Source organism: Rhodamnia argentea, chromosome 10 (assembly GCF_020921035.1).
Source record: "Rhodamnia argentea isolate NSW1041297 chromosome 10, ASM2092103v1, whole genome shotgun sequence".
Taxonomy (NCBI): Eukaryota; Viridiplantae; Streptophyta; class Magnoliopsida; order Myrtales; family Myrtaceae; genus Rhodamnia; species Rhodamnia argentea.
The window spans coordinates 24,800,813-24,820,634 of NC_063159.1; the positions used below are offsets into that span (position 1 = coordinate 24,800,813).

Below are 19,822 nucleotides of genomic sequence, written 5' to 3' on the forward strand. Positions count from 1 at the left end.
GAACTTCACTTTCATTCAGAATATATGGAGTGATTCCGTAGACATACACGGAAGTGGATTTCTATTACGGGAGCTGCAATGGATTCAACAGGTTGTGCAAATACTTTCAATTTAATTCATTAATTATATTTTAGTAACACAAGTTATTAACATTTAATAACTTTTGTTACTTGTGATATCATTACCGGGGTGATGGCGTCGAACAAATCTTACATATAACAAATTCACGTCCATCTCGTCAAGCTTGGGCGGATGTGGGGAGGATAGTTAGGGCAATGTTACACACCCGGAATGAGGATATGCGGCTAACAATGATGCTATTACCCCAATCAGTAACTATAGCAACACCCGTTGGCCCTCACGATGACAACCCACCCGAGCCTGTTCGGCCGACCTAGAGGACTCCTTGAGCTTATGTAGTTGGCGATGTCGTCCCTTACACCTTGGAGTATTATATAACAGATTTCGCTCCCGATTTCGCTCTTGGTTAGGCCGGACGGGTTTCGATGCGGGATTCACCCGGTTTGCCGCCCCATTTCCCAAGGGATCTACTTTTGCATTTCCTAACAATCCACCGCCGCAGACTCCAACTCCTTCTCCCGCTTCGTATGAATCCGATTTCTCTCCTTTTTATCCAGGCTTTCCTACAATAAGATATGTATCGTCTGGACATGGCATATTTTTACGAGATATGTCTTTGTCATCTACACGTCCTCCTCAGCCGGATCCTCGTCCTCGTCGGTACAATACTAGACCTATCGAGCACCGAAAAGAATCTGATTGCGGAACATGAGGTTATGTAGGAAGACAACATCGTCAGTAGATGTAATTGTGGTTAACGATTGTTATCTATTATGAAAATTACATGTTTTTCATATATCTCAGCACTTTTATTTTATGAATATTCTTAATTAATTACATAAATACAAAATTATTTATAAATTAGATATCTTAATTAATTATTGATAATTATTTTATAAAAATAAGTTTCAAAAGAAAAAAATTATAAATAAAATAATTGTTATTAAAAACGTAAAAAAAAGCTATGATTTTTTTTTTTTGAAAAAGGCCGAGCTTCTGCTCGGCGTCGTCTGGGCGGGGCAAGGGGTCTTCTTGGACCCGCTTAATGTGGGTGGCGGTGAGGGGCTCTTGGACCCGCTCAACAACCCAACTGCCGAGTGGGACCCGGTCGGCACTAAAACCACCGAACGGACACTAAACCGGTAAATATGTTTTTTTTAAACCTATTTTGGTATTTTTTTCGCGTAATTTGGAAAAAAGCCCTGAACTTTATGAAAGAATTCCACTGTTTGGCTCATTTGGAAGAAGTGATTCTCTCATATTTATCCTTTGTCTCTCCTCACCAAATCCCTCTCTTTTTCTTGTCTCTCTAGCCTGCCCATGACAACGCTGGTTAACACGCTAAAATCGCTAACTACGGAACCCGTTTGAACCACCAGCAAAAGGCATGACAAGCAGTGGTGTATGTGTGTGCGCGTTTTTGTCTTGTTTTGTTTTTTTTTAAATTTATGAAAACTAGAAACCCGAACAATAAAATAGACCGACTTACATCTACGTCGGCGATGATCCTCACCGAGAAAACATCCACGGCCGGCTGGCCCACAGACGTTTTTTTGTCTTCTTCAATATTTCTATAATTCTATTTGGTTCAATCAAGTCTCGGAATATCCTGAAGCAGGAAAAGAAACTGAGCCCGCATCTGATGTAATCTCTGAATCTGAAAATTCTAACGTGATATGCCTTCCCTTTTGACTTTTTAGGTGATGTGGAGGTGCTAGTCTGCGAATTTTACAAGCATGATCAATCTTCGAAATTTCATAAGAAAGAAAGAAGCTAGTCAGTAAAAGGCCTTGTTCTACTGGTAAAGCGCTGACGTTTTCAATAAGGACTTCGCCCTCTAACCCAGCTTTCAAAGATCCTTTTGTTCTTCATTTTTCTTTTTACTTTTACATGTATCAATTCATGGGTGGAGGGGGGGAGGAGAACAAGCAAGATGGATCAGCAGGTCAGGCAGTGGCTCGTCTCCCTTCACGGTCTGTGTAAGTACAACTGTCAATGGAATTCAAAACTTTGTAGTTTTCTTCTTGGAAGCATTCAATATTTTAAGTAAGAAACTCTGACAATTTTCCTAGAACCCAATGTTTTTAATTTCTCTTTTCCCCCACTAAAATTTTGCCTTTTCTAGATTGGCACCATCCTCACTTTAAATGATGCCCGCTCTCTCCCCTCCTCCCACACCAATAAGCTCATCTCCCCATATTCATCGCCCTCACCAAACCAAGGTCTAGAGAGAGAGAGAGAGAGAGAGAGATTGATTTGGTCAAAAGAAAATGGCCAGAGATCAAGAACAGTCATCATGTAGCCATGCACATGGTTTCGAGGAAGAAGGTGAAGAAGACTACATAGACATGGACGTCAACATGGTGACGAGCACTTCATCTTCCTCAATCAACCCAAACTCATTCTCCTACACCATCACTGCTCCTTCACCTCCACACCAAACCAGAGACTTTGAGTTCCAAATGTTCTCATCTACGGCTTGCCCAGCTGATGAGCTCTTCTACAAGGGCAAGCTCCTCCCTCTCCACCTCCCTCCCAGGCTCCAAATGGTCCAAACCCTCATCCAAGTCCAAGACCCGTCTGAGGAGAAATTCCCCATTTGTCCTTCATCAGCCTCAGCTCCTCCAACAAGAACAAGCACCCCATTCGGCTCCTGCAACATCTCCCCTGCCGAGTCTTGCAGGGTCAGCTGTGAGCTGAACCCGTCAGATGTTGATGATAGCTTCTTCTTTGAGTGGTCCAATGAGGTCAGAGGATTCGTCAATCATGACCACCCAAAGAAGCACAACTCTCGTAATTGGTCCAAGAAGCTGAAGCAGATCAAGCAGTCCTCGCTCTGCCAAAGGATCAGAACCTCTTCCAGGGCATTCCTCAGGTCCCTGTTCAGCAAGTCTGGGTGCTCAGATGAGTCTTGTGCTAAAGCCTCAGTGGTTGCATGCAATGCAGAGGCAGAGAACCTCTGCAGAGAGAGAGAATTCTGCAGCAAGTACATGAGAGTAGAGAACAAGAAGAAGAAGAAGAAGAAAAGCAACCCCTTCGGAGAGGACTGCGTTAATGATGGTTTCAAGATGAAATTAGCATCTGCCATCATGAAGGACATCGATGGGGAGTATGCGGAGAGCCATGGTACCGTCCATAGGAAGTCGTTTTCGGGGGCGCTTCAACAGCATCCTGGGACCAAGTGCACTTCCTCTTCTACCTCCTCTTCTTCTTCTTCTTCTTCCTCTTCGTCGTCGTCTTTTTCGTTTAATTTGAATGGGGTGAATGAGTTTCAGCTGCTGAAAAGGAGCAGCAGCGCGAATTTGGAGCTGGACAGTTGGGTCGAGGGAGCGATTGCTCACTGCAAGCAATCTCAACACACGTTTGTTTAGTCTCTCGGGAAGAACCCCTCAAGAGAGAAGTTGGGGGTCATGACTGTGTGATAATTGATCCAACAGTGAGTGTTTCCTGTTTGAGTTGAATTTCAACAGCTCTATAGCTTCAGTAGTCAATGTAAAACTCTCACTTTGAACAGTGGGCAAGTATCAAGTCCAGATGGTTCACCATATTCGTCGATCCCACATGATTTTTTTTCTTAAAAGCATACTTAAAAATTTCACCTTCGCCCGATGTACGGAGGCATCGCAGCATACAACAAAGTGATTATGTCGCAATTTGATAAAGTGGAAACACACGTATGTGCTATCTGAAATATGAGCCGATTCAGTATTAAGAATGTTGGATATGGGGATGAAACTCAAATACATCTGAATCCCCAACAAGTTTTGGATCATGGGGATAGAAGAAGCTGTGGTTGTCTTAATTCATTTGTCAAATAAGTTTAAAATGGTGTTTAAAGGGAAGAAGTCCATACTTCCATGATGATCAAACTTGTTGAATATCCATTATTCACATCAAGGCAACAAGAAGACATGAGTGTCATGAAAAGAAAAAAAAAGGAGAGAGAGTAGAGAAAACATGAAACTGGAAAAGATGCAGAAAAAGAAGCGATAGACTGTAGTTCATTTCCAATCGATACGTCGCCAAAAAAGAAAATTTCTTCAATTGTTGGGACCGGACGCGTGGAGTAGTATGGTACGCGAAAATTGATCCACAACATCCCCTTAACAAGGAAAAAAAAAAAAAAAAAGGCGGACACGAAAAGGCTGTCGAAGCTTTTGTTTTGGCAAAAGTAAAGCCTAATAGTACGTTCAGCACAGATGCGTGCGTCATCCTTTTTCTCTCTGTGAAGAACTGAACTAGATTCTCTTAGTCCACTGCTTGAGCTGATGTCCAAAGGTCGTAAAAGGACGTGGTATCTTCCAAGCACAGTTAAAATTCTTTGCCGGACCAAAGCGAAGAAAGAGATTGCATGAAAATGATGAACATCATCAGTTCCATTATATTCTGTTGCTGCTTCTCTGTGCAGAAGTATAAAGTTGGCCAGAAAAGTCTGCGGGTGTGTGGCTACTAAAGGGGTCAGAATGCACCTGATTCCCTTTTTCGGGAAATAAAATCAGGTAGAAGACATTGGCAAGGATTTTAAAAGGGAAAATTATACGGAACACAGTTTAATCTGGGCAATACATGACCCATCGTCAATATCGATATCGATAGTAATAGTTTGGGGAAGAAAAAAGCAAGTAAAACTTGAGGTTGGCTAAGTGGTCCAAATTTCTGGAACCGACGCGGTGGATCTCATTTATCGAATCACTTCTTTCCGAAGTAACTTGGCAGTCACTCCCGCCATCTGTATGAGAGGAGCGGTTTGCAGCTCGTGGGGTTTAGAGCTGAATGTTTGAATAACCAAACCGTAGCTCGACTAATACGAGCCCATTAGTACATGGGGACAGTTAGGCAGTTATTTGGGAAAGAAAGACTAATGCATGCCTGGAGAGAGAGAGAATAGAAACCAGTTCACTTCTCCAGTTGCAGCATGGCAACCAACCAGTCTTCAGAAACTCAGATAAAGACGATAGAAGAACGATTTCTCACATTATCGATATCAAGAAAAAGGATCTGCACAACCTTGTACAGTGAAACATTACACAGGTGGCACTGCTGGGGACCGGTCAGAAACTAGAGCATGTGACAATGTCAGGAAAAGATTCATTCATGGCATCAACGATAATTTTTTCCACGAAGATATACTGGGGAAAAAAAAGAATTTCTGCAAGTAAATTGTCATATCCATACACTTTATTCTGGTGCCAACGTGACACCTCTGTAAAGTAAAAGCCAAGAGAAAGCTGATCAAAGAAAATATTTCCTGTATTTTACTGTTTCAGTAAATTCTCTCTCTCCCTCTCCCTCTCCCTCTCCCTCTCTCCACCTGTGTGCAGTGGGTTCTGGGCTCTACCTCGCAGCATTGATGAATCAACAGGAAAGAGCCAGTGAAGCCATTTTCTGTTGCATGTCACCAGAAAAGTTTCTCTCTGCACATTGTGTAATATGTTGTTGAAATCTGCAACTGCTGAATCCAGATTCCACTTATATTTACTACTTATAGGTACGATTATTTGGCAAACAGTAGTTGCTGAATATGCCAATAATATCAGCCTAAGGCAAATATAATGTAGATTTAATATGCCATAAGCTCCAATCTGGAATTACAGATTTTCTAAAAGTGTGCATTTTAGGAAATCAGCATTCCAGAGATCAAAATTTTGCGATGAGATTGGACTTTAAACACAAAGGCCCCATGTTGTGCGGCCGAGCTCAATAGCAATCCAAACCATATCAAGAGAGGCCAAGTGAATTTTCACTAAAACTTCTCAATTGAAATCATAAGGAGACAATTTCCTGAAACAATTAAAAATCTGGACATTCATTACCCCCTAGAAAGTTAATCAACTGTAATTACTACACCTCCCAGGAAAGACATCATTAAGTATGTTCAAAAATCTTATGTGAGCTTTGCACGTGCATAAGAGGAAGTAGGTGACCTGCAATAGAAGTAGTCAGTCAAGTTTGTACCCTGCTAGAGGAAAACCTGGACTCTCATTGTTATCATCATCTCAGGCAGGCATGTAACATAGAGTTGGTTACCTTCAATCTCCATTGATATCATCATTTACATCCAGAAAGCCATATGCTTAGTAACACAATCATCAGCTACGCACTAGGATTTGCTTGATCAACAAGTTAAGTGAAGCCTCGTGATTTTTACTATAAATGAGAACCCCATCTAGTATTTGGGAAAACAGTGCCAGAGAGAGTCCTTGTAGGAAGCCATAGTTGTGAAAAATGGATTAGATGAGTAAGGCAAGTGGTTTAAGACTTTGAGTTGGTCCTTAGTTAACTTGTTCTTCAGGCAGAAAGAACCATGATATTTACATGATGGGGAAGAAAGAGGAAAACATTGAGGTCGTTGACACAATTGTCCATAGAAACTCTCCTTGAGTAGACTTCAACTCGCGTTATGTGATGGTCTAAAATATTGTTGTCAGATGCGGTAGATCACAAATAATATCATAAACATAGTTCTAAAGAAGTGTTCTCCTAGTCTGGCTGGAAAAATGAACATCTAAACTAGATGTGTAGGCAGGACTCTGATGCGGTAGAAGCTAATATCCAGATTCTTGGTTAGTTAATAGACATGCAAATATGCCTATGCAAAACGTATCAAAGTCTAGAATTACCACAGGTAAAGAAAATGAGAAAAAATGAAAAATATCTGAGGATGATTCGTTCTTTAGAAAAACACAGGAAAGGCCAGAAAGTGGGTGAATGGGTACTTTAACATAATTATGAATCATATATTGGACTCTTTGTATATTAATAACATATTTGTCTTTGCATTCCAGTCACTAACGGGAAGCTCTTCATAGTTGTTAGTTGAGAACATGATTACACTCGGGGAAACCAAAATATACTGTGAGTGGAAGCATGTCTAGAAACGAACGTAGCACTTACTCATCTGGTGCCTTCAACCAATCAAAAAGAAGTGAAATACCGGAGATGAAGACCCTTGTGCTTGATAAGAAAGCCATTGTTTTTCTGGTCGCATTTTGTCATCCTCATGCTATATTTACAGTGAAAAACTCTTGATCCTTATAAAAGATGGCTCCAGCTTTGGTTTCAGAGACTGACATCAGATAGCATATATGGGCTTTACTTCTGAATCAGTTTCTGAATGATGGTCCGACCGTGTTCCACTTCGTGAATACTTCTCTTTCTTTCTCACTGATCGGATTCGTTTATGTTTCAACACGAAGTATGTCATTGTACCAAGAACTCCAGCCATTGTTATTCCACCTATAATTGTCACAAGAATAGCAGCCCACTTATTATGTCGACCAACGACAATGTATGACGAGGATATAAACGCCACGGTAGTGCATACAGAGGCTAACCACATCAATTTGTTGATAACGTGGACAACCTTCCTCTCAGATTTTGTCTCTCCTCTGACAAGAGTGATCTGTACTACCACAACCGCCAAAGAAGTGAAGAGAGCAACAGCATTCGAGATGAAGAAAACCTTAAATGATAGAGTACTGACTACAACAGCCATCCCACTGTCATCATCACCACCAGGAACAGTGAAAATTGCTGCAAAAGCAACTGTTGCAAAGAGGACAGCAACCACGGTGACTGAGTTGGTTGCATTGTTGATTCCCACCCGATGAAGCTTTCGAAGCTCCTTTGCAATTCCATCCACATTCTTGTTAGTCTTGCGTGTCTGTTCAAGCTGTGTATGAACATCTTTCTTGATCTCTCTAACAGTTCTTCTGAGCTCATCTCGTGGTTGATTCAGTTCGTTGGCTCTGATACCACCAAATCTACTTAAGCATTCTTTTATCTCTGAACTCTCCTCCGAGAGGGGGAGACCCTCGGCTATATCTAGGGCCGTTTTATGGTCTCTGGTTAACGCATTTACATTTGTATCAGGGAGGCAAAGCAGCTCATGTACAATCTGCAATAAGTATTATAACAATGTACTTTTTCTTAAAGTATCAACAATCACCAAAAGAAGACAAAATCTGAAAGTACACAAAGAAAGAAATAAATGGGCAAATCCTGAGAGTGAATTGACAGTTTTCCTCAAAGCTTAGCTGTTCAGAAATGGGCTCACCATAATACATCTATCATATCTATTAACACTCTCCCACGAATGTAAGCTGCACTTTACATGTGGAAGATAGAATGTGAATGTAATCACATCAACTAGCACAATAACAAGATATTGTCAAGATTCGACTCTTGATACCATATGAGTCAACCGTTTTCCCCAAATGCTTAAGCTAGTAGGAAGCATCCCCACAATGTCTATTTAACATATTTCTTAAAGTTGGGAACTGAAGGTTGAAACTCCAAAACACATGCAATTACAGCAATTTGATCAAGTTTAGGCCAATCTAAAACCAAATTTCTTCCAAGAAAAGACTACCTTGCAAGTTGAGCAAGTCTTTAGCTATCTTTGAATTTATATGGTCTACTGCTGATAATAACATGACGAGGCAATACAAGATGCAGACAATGAATGTAAAACCAGATTTTGGTAATACCAATTAGTCAATCATTACCTGAGCTCGCTTTTTCCGGGTGGCAACATGTAAAGCTGTATTTCCAAATCTATCTGGAAGCATCACTATAGCTGCATCTGCCTCAAGAAGCAACTTCACCACTTCACAGCTGACCCCTTTTACAGCCATGTGCAGTGCAGTTTGTCCTTTCTTATCAGTTCTTCTTGCCAGCTGTGGATCCTTGTCAAGTAACGCATTTACAATGTCAACATGCCCCTGGCGGGCTGACAAGTGCAATGCATTCTTGCCGTTTGATTTGGAAATCTCTAGCAAACTACAGTCTTTAGACAGCAGTTCATTAACTACTGCTATATGCCCTCTCGCAGCTGCAGATACAAGGGGGGTCGCATTTGATGGACCAATTGTCTTGCTCAACCGGGGGTCATATTCCAATAGCAGATGGACAATTGCTTCATAAAGTGGACACGATAGATTAGGGTTCTTGATCTACTAACTTTGCTTTTTTAAGGAGCAGAAAGTTTGGTAATAAACACAAAAGCACTTTCTTCACCAAACATTCAGATAGTAGTATTTTGCAAAATAGAGCACTTCACACAGATATAAATCTTCATTTCCATTAACAAGGAATTGCAGCCTACAGAATCCATTTAGTGCACTGGAATAGTCAGGCTTTATTCTCTTCATTGAGCGGCATTTCCATGGACTGTGTACTTTATCGATTCCCCATAAAAGCTCCACACTCCAATTCCACATATTTGCTCATAAACAATGGACTTCACACTTTTCCTTCTATAGCACAAGGGAACATTCCACCTTACAGCTATATGATGCTCATGTTAACAAGACAAGTGGTGCTATAGGGGGAACAGTGTCTCAGAAATCAAAAGCTTTCTCTATGTTTTTTTTGGTCAATAAAAGCTTTCTTTATTCATCATTGGATCAGTGCAATCTCCATGAATCAAGTTATCAAATACTCAAAACGCTCGAAAAGCATAGCAAGGTATTGCCACAAACTGTCCATGATATGCCAGGTTTACTTGATGTTATGTTTTGTATGATGGAAGATGTCACAGACAAGCATGACTCATTTACCACAAAAGGCTCTCCCAGAGGGAGATGATTGTTAAGTACGAAATTCAAAGATTACCTTGGTGACCTTTAATAGCAGCAATATGCAGCGGATCAAAACCAGATGCATTTTTCATACCAATCCCCTCCTTAGTTGAGTATTGCAGCAGCTCCTTTACTATAGCCAGGTGCCCCTTCTCAGCTGCAGCAAAAAGTGCGGTCTCTCCCAACTCATTGACCTCATTGACCACTGCAGACCTTATCTGTGCCACTTCAGCATCGAAATCTGCCCCACTGAGTGTTCCCATCATCTGGGCATCAATTTCACCCAAAATATGCTTGACGGCATCCAAATCATCCCGCTGTGCAGCCAAGTGCAGCTCGGTGTCATTGTGGCGACCAGTCACCTGCTTCACATACTTCTTTTTACCAGCCAGATCAATCCGCTTCCCAGAGTTGGACAAAACCAGAGCCTTTCCAGAATTCGAGACAACTAGCGCTTTCCCGGAATTGGATAAGACCAGGGTTGGTGTTGCTGTCGCCGAAGCTGAAGGAGACCGTGGTATAGGCGAAGTTTCGGGGAGGGAGAGGGGTTTAAGGTTGAGCCTTGAAACCAACCCCTTCTCCAAGTCCCTCTCCAATTCTTCACACATCAGCCACAATCATCAGGAAGATAATTTACATATTGTTAGAGAGTATGACTAGCTAAAGCAATTAATTGGTATTACTCAACTATGGCCGATAAAGTTGAAATCCAATTTAACTGAGAAAACGGAACGTTTTGAAGCAAATGGCTCTGTCATTAAGTGCCATTCTCAGCTCGCTCCCTGTTAGGAGGAAAGAACGGTAAATCTCAAGCCTCAATTGGAAAATGAGCTTGCGTATAGTCTGCGATATGTCAGATTCCCAAATGCCGAACAGAACTCAAGCAAGAGATCCAAAAGAGAGAGACAATGATCGACCACATTTTGCCATGAACGAAAAACACAACCACGAATACATAACTAATATCCTCGTTTCATAGATCTAGCCACGTCACCTAGTCGCGATCGACGGAACTTGATCCGACATCCGAACGAAACAGGCAGAGAAATTCAAATAATCATCGACTGATCCACCGATCGCACATGAGGATGAACATAATGAGAATCATACCTTCGTACATTTCGGATTCCATCGGATAATGATGAGGAGGACGTGGTCAATCATGATTTAAATGTCGCAACATCATCTCTTCGTGATGGTGGAGAGAAGGAGGAGGAGGTCGTGGTGGTGGTGGGGAGAGATCGGGCTCGGAGAAAAGCAGAGCCGAACAAGAGGCGAAGGCTCAACGAAAACGGTGACATCTCTCTTTCTCTCTCCTTTTCCTGTTGCGCTTGCCGTTGAGATTCCCCTTTTGAAAATTAAAATAAAGATTAAACAAATAAGTGAATAAATTAATAACTCAGAACGAGTGCTAAAAGCAATTAATAAATCAAAGGCACTTTTTAAAAATTAAACAACGAATAAATAGATAAGTGAATTGTGTTAATTAATCGAAACGTGCTTAGTTAATCAATCACATGGTGTTGGGCTAGGACGACGTTGGCTTGGCGCCACCGCGTCCAGAGACAAAGCCACCGTGGTGGTGGGTCTCAACCACCCGCCAGGCTAGGTTTTTATGGTCGGTTTGAACTTCTGTCGTATGGTTTTTATTTTTTTTTTATAATCGAAATCTGGTTAGTTATAATCATGAAATTTGGTTATAATTCGATTTACGTTGTCTTGTAGGGTCCTCCATTTGTAAAAATTTTCTAATCATGAAATCTGGCCAATTCTAGCGAACGTGACTGCTTCATTGGACAAAGTTTGACATTCATGGAAAATTAAGGGTGCGTCTATTTGAATAAGCAAAACCCAGTTTTGACATTATCATTGATATATCTTTAAAGATTATGATGGTTTAATACTAAGACTCAATGGCCTTCATTTTGACTATGTTACATAATATGGCCATAACTCTAGGGAGCAGTGTGATTCTGTTCGAGAGGCTAAAAACGAAGAAGGGAATAGAAGAAATTCAATATGAAAAGAGGATTTTTACTCATTTTGTTCGCCGAAAATGACTTTACCCGAAGAAAAATTTATGCATAAAATTATGAAAGTGAATTCCTAAATCTAAAGTGGTGAAAATATTTTTTGCAATTGCTCATCTCAAATTGTTTAATATTCTTAATATTATTGTCTAACTTTTCTTTTTCCTTTTGGCTCCGCCGATCATTGAGACTCAACGATGGTCGGCCACCAACCACACGAGCTCAAGCCTCGCTATATTTTGGGAGAGCTTGAGCTTGCTAGCCTCGAGAGAGGTCGAGCCTCGCCAACCTTGTTGGGACTCGGCGAGGCTCGACCCAATCGCCGATAGTCATCAAAGCCCGGGGACCGGCGGAACAAGAAGGAAAAATAAATATAATATAATATAATAACATAAAAAACTTAAAATTTCAAATTTTCTTTTGTCTTGAGATAAATTTAGAAGATGAAAATCATTTTTTCATATGAGATCTAACCACCAAAAAAGGTTTTCAGTCAAATATCACAGAATAAAGAAAAACTATCCATTTTTCTGAAAAGTAATTTTTCGAAAGTATTTTTCTTTATCATGAAGTTTTCTCCTCAAACAAACCCACCCTAAAACCTACCTTTATCTTTATCTCTCTTCATCCCCACGAGCTTCGACATGTCGGCATGCTATTACGACCATCACCAACCTCGGAGGTCTTCGACTTTTACGACCTCCGTTAAAGTCCACATCGAGGCCTCTGAGCTTCTTGCATGTTGGAACTAGAAGGCCTGTGAGTGAGTGAAAGTGATAAAATAACTTAAAATTTTAAAAGAAGAAAATACATGGATTGAAAGTTCAGGATTTAATCAGTAAGAAATCGAAAGTTCTGGTGGCAAATTTTAAAAACTTTAGGTTTTTAACTCGTAAGAGGTGATAGTTTATGGAGGTAAAGTAAAAAAATTGAAAGATTTCGTTTCTTTCCCAAAAAAAAAAATATTAAATTTCTGAGACATGTTTTTCAAGAAATCATTTTTCGAAAAAAGTTAATTTTTTTTTTGTTTTTAGCTGAAATCCAAAAAAAAATTGGAAAATATTTTTCGTTATTCGAAAAGGTAAATACTCATATGCTATTCGGGCTCTAATGACTTGTGCATAGGCGGTTGTGAGACCAAGTATGGGCACTAGGATCTTGGGGTTTAGTCATGATGGATCGCGACCCCGAGCAAGGCCTCATAGGTCTTGAGTAAGAGAGCAAGCACCGATCTCGCATCCACAGAAGCCGAAATCAAGAACCCGGTGCCCCATGCTCAAATTCTTGGCACTATAGCTTGGGCCCACAAAAGCTAGGCACAAGGCCCCGGTGACCATGCTCGGATCCCTAACATCCGAGCTAGGGTCCACAAATTATGAGCGTAGATCTCGATGGCACGGATCCTCGGCGCTCGGGCTCGAGTCCCCGACATTCGAGTCTTAATCCATCAATGATGGCCCGAGGAAGCCAATACCCATGTCTAGGTCTCCAATGACTAGGCTCATGTCCTTGGCGACCGAGCTCCGTCCATCAAGGCTAGGCACGATGTTGATGGACTCAAGCTTGTTCATTAGGGATCGAGACATCGCCACCATGGTCCCAGCCTAGCCTCCGTCGCAACCTAAAAAATCAGGCTAATGGATTATCGGGTTAATTTTAATGACTAACCTAATACGGACTCTCTCAAGTGCTATCAAATCACAACTTTAGTTAATTAGAATGATTTAGAATTCGGAGTCACCATTAACCATTTTTGGTAGGTTGGTTAGAAACCTAAATAAAATAGCAGTAGAACTATTTTATTCCTACGAACCGGAGATTAAGGATTGGAGGACTTGATTACATTAATTAATTAAATCTAATGCCCTTTCGATACCTTAATTCCATGAAAATCCTAGGTTTGGCAACTCAAGCTTGATTTAGTTTACTTGAAAAATTGGAATGCAAGAAATAAAAGATAATGCAATACACAACATGAGATATGCAATGTGATGTATTTTTTTTTTTTAAATAGAAGGTGAGATAAGTGATACTTGAAAAATTGAAGTGGATATGCAAGATATGTAGACATGATTATTCGAACCAATGCATAAGGATATGCCAAATTTTGTTTGAGATTTTTTCAGTTCTTTAGATGCAATTTTTTTGAAAAAGATAGACATGTTTGAATTGATTTTTCTTGATTTTGATTCCAAATTGAACTTAATGAGATAACTTTATCTCCCTAAAGATTTAATTAGATATAATTTCTAGGAAACTATATCTTACTAATTTTTTTAGGAATAAGCAAGACATAGTATCAATAAGCAAGTTCAAGATAGCAAATCAAAGCACATCAAAGAAAATCAAACATTTTCCTCTCACAATTTTCGAAAAAAGGATATTCCTAAATCTAAAATCAGCTTTTTGAAGATAGCAAATCGGATCTAGATCAGATTAGTTAACTTCCCATCTTTACTAAGCTGGAGAGTCGTACCCAAATGGCGACGGATAAGATTATCCAACTTAACGTAGACGTTGCCTATTAGGAAAAAGATTTTCTTAATTTAGATTTAGTTCTTTTATTATTCTGAAAATATATCCAACAATTCCAATTAAATCCCAATTTTCGATATCTTGCTTAAAATTAAGGTTTTAATAAGCGAAAATTGTTCCTTGAACTTCTTTCGAAAAATTCAGTGTTAAACCCCAAAATTCAGCAAGCATAACGGCATGTAATTAATGCAAAACAGCAATCAAATGAAGCAAAATACTCACCTCCATGCTCCTGCAAAAAATCTGCATAGTTAGTGATCATAGAGCATGCAAAAATGAGGTATTTTCAGACCAAACACCATATGAAAAACAAGTAAAACATCTCAAGACATGTTTGAATTAACCCTAAAGTATGTGAGTGTTACCTTGATTCGTCGAGTGAGATTTCAGCTGGTTCGCGATGAAAAACAAGTTGGACAGTACCTCCACAGTGAACTAGGTAAGCTGGAACACAACCGGCAAGGTAGCAGCTTCAGGGGCTTGCATGGGTGGCTTCGGGTGTCTGATGGTCGCACCATCGGCGGCTAGCGATAGAGCAAAGTGTGAGGATTGTCGTGGTACGAGGCGCCAATCGGGTGGGGCAAGGAAGGTGATACACAGTGGAACGGCATAGGGCCACTCATGGCAGATGGTGGGCGGGAAACTCTCAACCGTGACTCACTCTCTTTCTTGCTCTCTACTTTTTCAAAAATTCTGAACGTCCTCCTCTTTGTTCAAGGCTTAAAGTTCTATTTATAAAGAGCTTAAGTGTTCTAAACCTAGTGGAACTAGGATTGAATCTTGGCCATTAGATTAGGAATCCTAGTTAGGCTAGGATTGAGTTTAAACCATTGGATTAAAAAAATCTGAATAGAGTCTCAATCCACTAGCATTCCCTCAAATTTTCGGCCATTAGGGGTATAATTATGGGCCGTCGAAAATTCTTATGGTATGGGCTCAATTACTCAAATTTAAGCTCAAATCAAGCATTATTTAAATAATTAGTCAATTAATTAGGGCCCTTTCGAATTTAATTGGGCAAGATGGGCTGCATTAAATTCAAAATTTGATCCAACCTACTCTTGAAAATTCGGCACTCCTTCTCCCATTATAGCCGAAAATTGATTGATTATGCTCTAGTCTAGTCGATTGTCAAATTAAGCTCAAACTCGCACTGCCGCGCAAACAAATGTTAATGCAATGCATGAATGCTAAAAATTAAATATGCTATGCATGAAAGATGATTTTATTATTTTTGTTTAGAACTAAAATTAGTTCTGATTTTCATGCATAAACGACTAAAAAAAGATTAGTCAAAATTTTGGTGTCCACAACCTCAATGAACTTAAGCACGAGTACTAGATCCTAGGCTTCAGCCTTGATGGATGGAGACTCGTGTATGGAAGATTCATGCATCGATATTGGAGTCCCAAGCTTGGCCTTGATGAACCTAAGCTCGGGCTTGGGAGATAGAGACTTAGGCCTAGGTACCAGAGTCTCAAGTCTAGCCTCATTGGATTTGAGCATGGGCATCGGGGTCCTGGGACTTGGGCTTGGGCGGAAGGGATCCAAGCATGGGCACTAGGTCTCGGGTAAGTGTCGATAGACCCAAGCTCGACCTTTCTAGACTCGGGCTTGTGATAGGACCCAAGCAAGGGCACTTGGCATGGTCTCGAGGGATCCAAGTACACACACTAGGGTCCCAAGCATCGACCTTGATGGATTCGAGCTCGAGTTTAGGGGTTTCGAGCATAGACACAAGGATCCCGAGCTCAGCCTTTGTTGACTCGTGCTCAGCCTTTGAGGACCCTAGCATATGTGACTTCAGGAAAATTCCTACGTTAATAAATAATATGTGAAAATTTGTCAAAGATGGTAATTCTAGTTAAGTGACTTATGCGGTTTTAACCGACACCGAATTGTAATTTTTGTGTCCGTCGGTTTCGATAACTGGACCCTTTCGACTTAAGTTACAGAGTAATTGTTGATGACTTGATTTTCTAGAGTGGTGGTGAAACACGTAATGGCACGTTTGTTGTTAACAGAGACTAATACGTTCCGAGATTACGTATCGATCGCATTATGTATCGGAAATTTACTGAGTTGAATATTTTCTCAAGTTCAGTAATTTTGCTAAATGTTTTGACGGTTATAAAATATTTTCCTAACTTATCTATGTCTATAATGAACATTGATTTCATCATTTACGTATTGATTTACTTGTTATTTTGGGTAATTTATCAAACATTTACTTTGGAGCCATATGATTAAGCCATTTGTCTCTTTTAAAATGGCATAAGGACAACCCAAGTGCCGTTATTTGTGTACTTCGTTCACTTTAATACCAATATTTATTTTGAGATCACTTAAGTACTAAATCGGAGAAAAAATGATCTCTTTAGTACCAATAACGAGAAATTTCGGCGACCTCACCAGAGTTGGCACTTAAATAATCATTTTTAAATGAAATTGGCACTTAAGTGATCCAAAAAATGATGATTTTAGTGCTAGATCACCTTAGTGCCAAATCGGAGAAAAACAATCACTTTAGTGCCAATTACGGTGACCTTCTTGGAGTTGTAGCCGGAGTTAGCACTTAAATAATCATTTTTTAAAAGATGTTGACACTTAAGTGATTAAAAAAAATATATTGATAACAAAGTGAGCGTTATACACAAATATTGACATTTGATGTGTCCTTTTGCCCTTTTAAAATTATACCACATACTATTAGTGGCATCATGCTTAGCCATGATGACACCCCTTACATCATTTTTTTAAACCTCACTCCATTAATGCATTTGACGATTCATTCCCTTACTTGGTCAAAGGAGAATAAGCCCTCTCAAATTATCTTCTTGTGGCTAACCTTATTGAGCCACTTGTACCCTAGCTACTTATTTAGGAGCCACTTGAACAATTCCTATCAGAACAACCTTCTACTCTTTAGACCTAATGATTTTGCGTAATGACATTTATTCCCCGACTCTTGGTTAATCAATCTCATCCTTTTATTCTTGTTATGGCCGCATAATTAAATGGGGGGAACTTTCAAGATAGAAGTCCCCACTCCATTAACTTCATCGACTATCTTCCAACTTTTCTTCAACTTTTGTTTTCAATTTTTGCGAGTAAAAGCAATGGTCCTACATAGATAGGGCCACGGGCCATGAGCCGCCGATTCTAGTTCATGGTCATGCTTGAACTAGAACAGACCCTTGAAGGGGCGGTCCGGGTTTCACTTGCGAATCGCCGATTCTGAACCGGTTTAAGGGCTGGTTTCGGTTCTGAATTTTAAATTTAATTTAAAATAATAAATTATGAAATAAAAAATAATAAACTATCAATTATAAATTATAATTAAATTGTACATTGTAATCAAATTTGGGAAAAAAGAAAAGAAAGAAGGAAGGGACTTGAACTAAATGAATTATTATTAAGTGCTTACATTTCTTCTTGGAGATAGAACAATCAAAGCCTATGTAGATCTTTTATCTCTGATAACCCCAACTTACCTCATCGTCAATCGTCGCTATCCATTGCGGTACCCGTGGCGGTGGTATCTTCACTATAATCATTCAAAAATTCGTCGTTTCGATCTAACTCTTGTTGTCAAAATTTAGCATTTATCCAATCATCGATATAAACTTAAGCCTCCACAAGATCCAGATTTAATCTTGAACGACGGTCGTTCAAAATTAATTCTCCAAGGCTAAATGCTTGTTCTATTGCAACTGTTGAAGAAAGGGTAGCTAACATCTATCTTATGATAAGAGCGATGATTGGCAATTGGGTTGAATGAGTCTTCTACCACTCTAGAATTTTGAAATCTGTGCTATGTTCGGAATCACGAAACTCAAAAGCAATGGTTAAACAATTTTTTAATTCGGAAATATTACATGTTGCTCCCTTTTATCTTTTTTGCCTACTAATGAGCAGATTATACCATCTAATAAGTCTACCACTCTCCTCCCTTTATGAGGCACTAGGTTGAGAAGATCCACTATTATCTAAACCATATCTACTACAAAATTCATTATATAATGCTATTATAACGTCTTTAATATATACTTATATAGTTTTAATATTTGCTGTTTCATTCAAATGTAAACAATCATAATAATAATCATTCAAATAATCATACAAACCATCTAATTTAGTATGTGGATAAAAAATAATAGCAACCAAATAAACAATAGGAATGCATGCATAATAATGTAGCCATTTTGCTTTCATTGCTATAATAATCAGAGCTAAATGAGCATCTTTTTTATATTTACAAAAAACACCAGCAATTTTAACACACTCTATTAAAAATAAATGCGTAGTAAGACAATAAATACCAGATAAAGTATAAGTTGCACCATTAAAAACTTTTAAAAAATCTAATTTTTTTTTTAAACAACCCAATCTTGTGGGAGTAAATTAATTTCGAAAACATTATTCGAAATAAACGTACATAATAAATCTTTATAAGCAAAAGATTAATGAAGTAACTCGTAGGTAGAATTCCAACGAGTCGGAACATCTTTTGAAAATCTTTTTGGTTTTTATCCATGTGATTTATAAAATTTGCCCCATTCTTTCATAACTTGGGGACGACTCCATAAAAATTTAATTGCTCTCTTTATTGGGGTGAGAAAAGTATCAAGAGTTCGTAAACCATCTTGAACACAAATTTAAAACGTGGCAAGCACATATAATGTGAAAAAATTATTCGCCAAAACAGGGTTTACAAAAAAAATTTAACTATGGAATGGAAGCGGTGTTTGACGCGACATTATCAAAACCAGCCGAAAAAACTTTATTAATCAAATTATATTCTTTTAAAACTTGCCTAATTATTCTATAAATATTATCGGTGGTATGCCTTTCATCAAACATTCGAAATGCAAGTCCTATTTTTTGAATGTTCCAAACGTCACCTATCCAATGACATGCGATACTCATATAAGAATGAATTTGCCAAGAATCACTCCAAATGTCGCTACCTATATGCACACGTCCATTGAAATCTATAAAAAAGTTTTGCAAAGCTTTTTTTGTTTTTTGTAAACCCTAAAAAGTTCACTTTTAAGAGTAGTTCTCAAAACAGGTTTTGCTTGCGGAGTACATGCGGTGTTTATCAAAAAATTCAAACAAAATTTTTCACCAGTAGTAAACGGTAAATGTTCAATGACAACATATTGAGTTAATGTTTCTTTATAAGGTTTATCACTGTAACGAAATAAATGAGAAGTGTTAGGATTGGCGTACCTAAAAATTTGTTGTTGCTTGGTGTTGATCCCCACTTGCGTTACATGTTTTTGCTTGAGATACCGACGATATGTTTCATAGCTGTCTCCTTTATTAAAATTGTATGATTTCATACAATATTTACTGTTTATCTTGTACTTGTCTCCACCTACATGTACCTTATCGAAGTGTTGCCATAAGCTGGATGTACTCTCCTCGGCCTACCGTTCCGATTCCTTTGCTATCGACGTTTCTTCTACGCCGGTAGGAGGATGAAGACTTTCTTGAGTTGGGATGTGCTCGATGTTGGGAATATAGTTGATATTATCATCAGCGTCTACCTAATATGTAAACTCACGAAGATCATATTGATCATGAGGT

The 19,822-nt window shown here is 39.1% G+C and overlaps 2 protein-coding genes across 3 annotated transcripts; one reads left to right on the forward strand and one right to left on the reverse strand.

The window, feature by feature from the left end:
* The first annotated feature begins 2,053 nt into the window (after positions 1-2,053).
* LOC115735135 (probable membrane-associated kinase regulator 3) lies at positions 2,054-3,623 on the forward strand. Its single transcript, XM_048271410.1, has one exon. It carries the CDS (start codon positions 2,352-2,354, stop codon positions 3,450-3,452), a length of 1,101 nt encoding a protein of 366 aa, XP_048127367.1. The 5' UTR covers positions 2,054-2,351; the 3' UTR covers positions 3,453-3,623.
* Positions 3,624-6,717: 3,094 nt separating this feature from the next.
* LOC115735133 (ankyrin repeat-containing protein ITN1-like) lies at positions 6,718-10,926 on the reverse strand. Of its 2 annotated transcripts, XM_030666240.2 has the most exons (5): positions 10,773-10,926; positions 9,697-10,260; positions 8,589-8,998; positions 7,416-7,978; positions 6,718-7,317 (listed from the first exon to the last, which is right to left on the reverse strand). In XM_030666240.2, the coding sequence occupies exons 1-5, from the start codon at positions 10,792-10,794 to the stop codon at positions 7,260-7,262; spliced, it is 1,617 nt and encodes a 538-aa protein (XP_030522100.1). In that variant the 5' UTR covers positions 10,795-10,926; the 3' UTR covers positions 6,718-7,259. The 2 variants fall into 2 exon arrangements, with proteins under 2 accessions (XP_030522100.1, XP_030522099.1); XM_030666239.2 differs by having other exon boundaries at positions 6,718-7,978.
* Between the last annotated feature and the right edge of the window lie 8,896 nt (positions 10,927-19,822).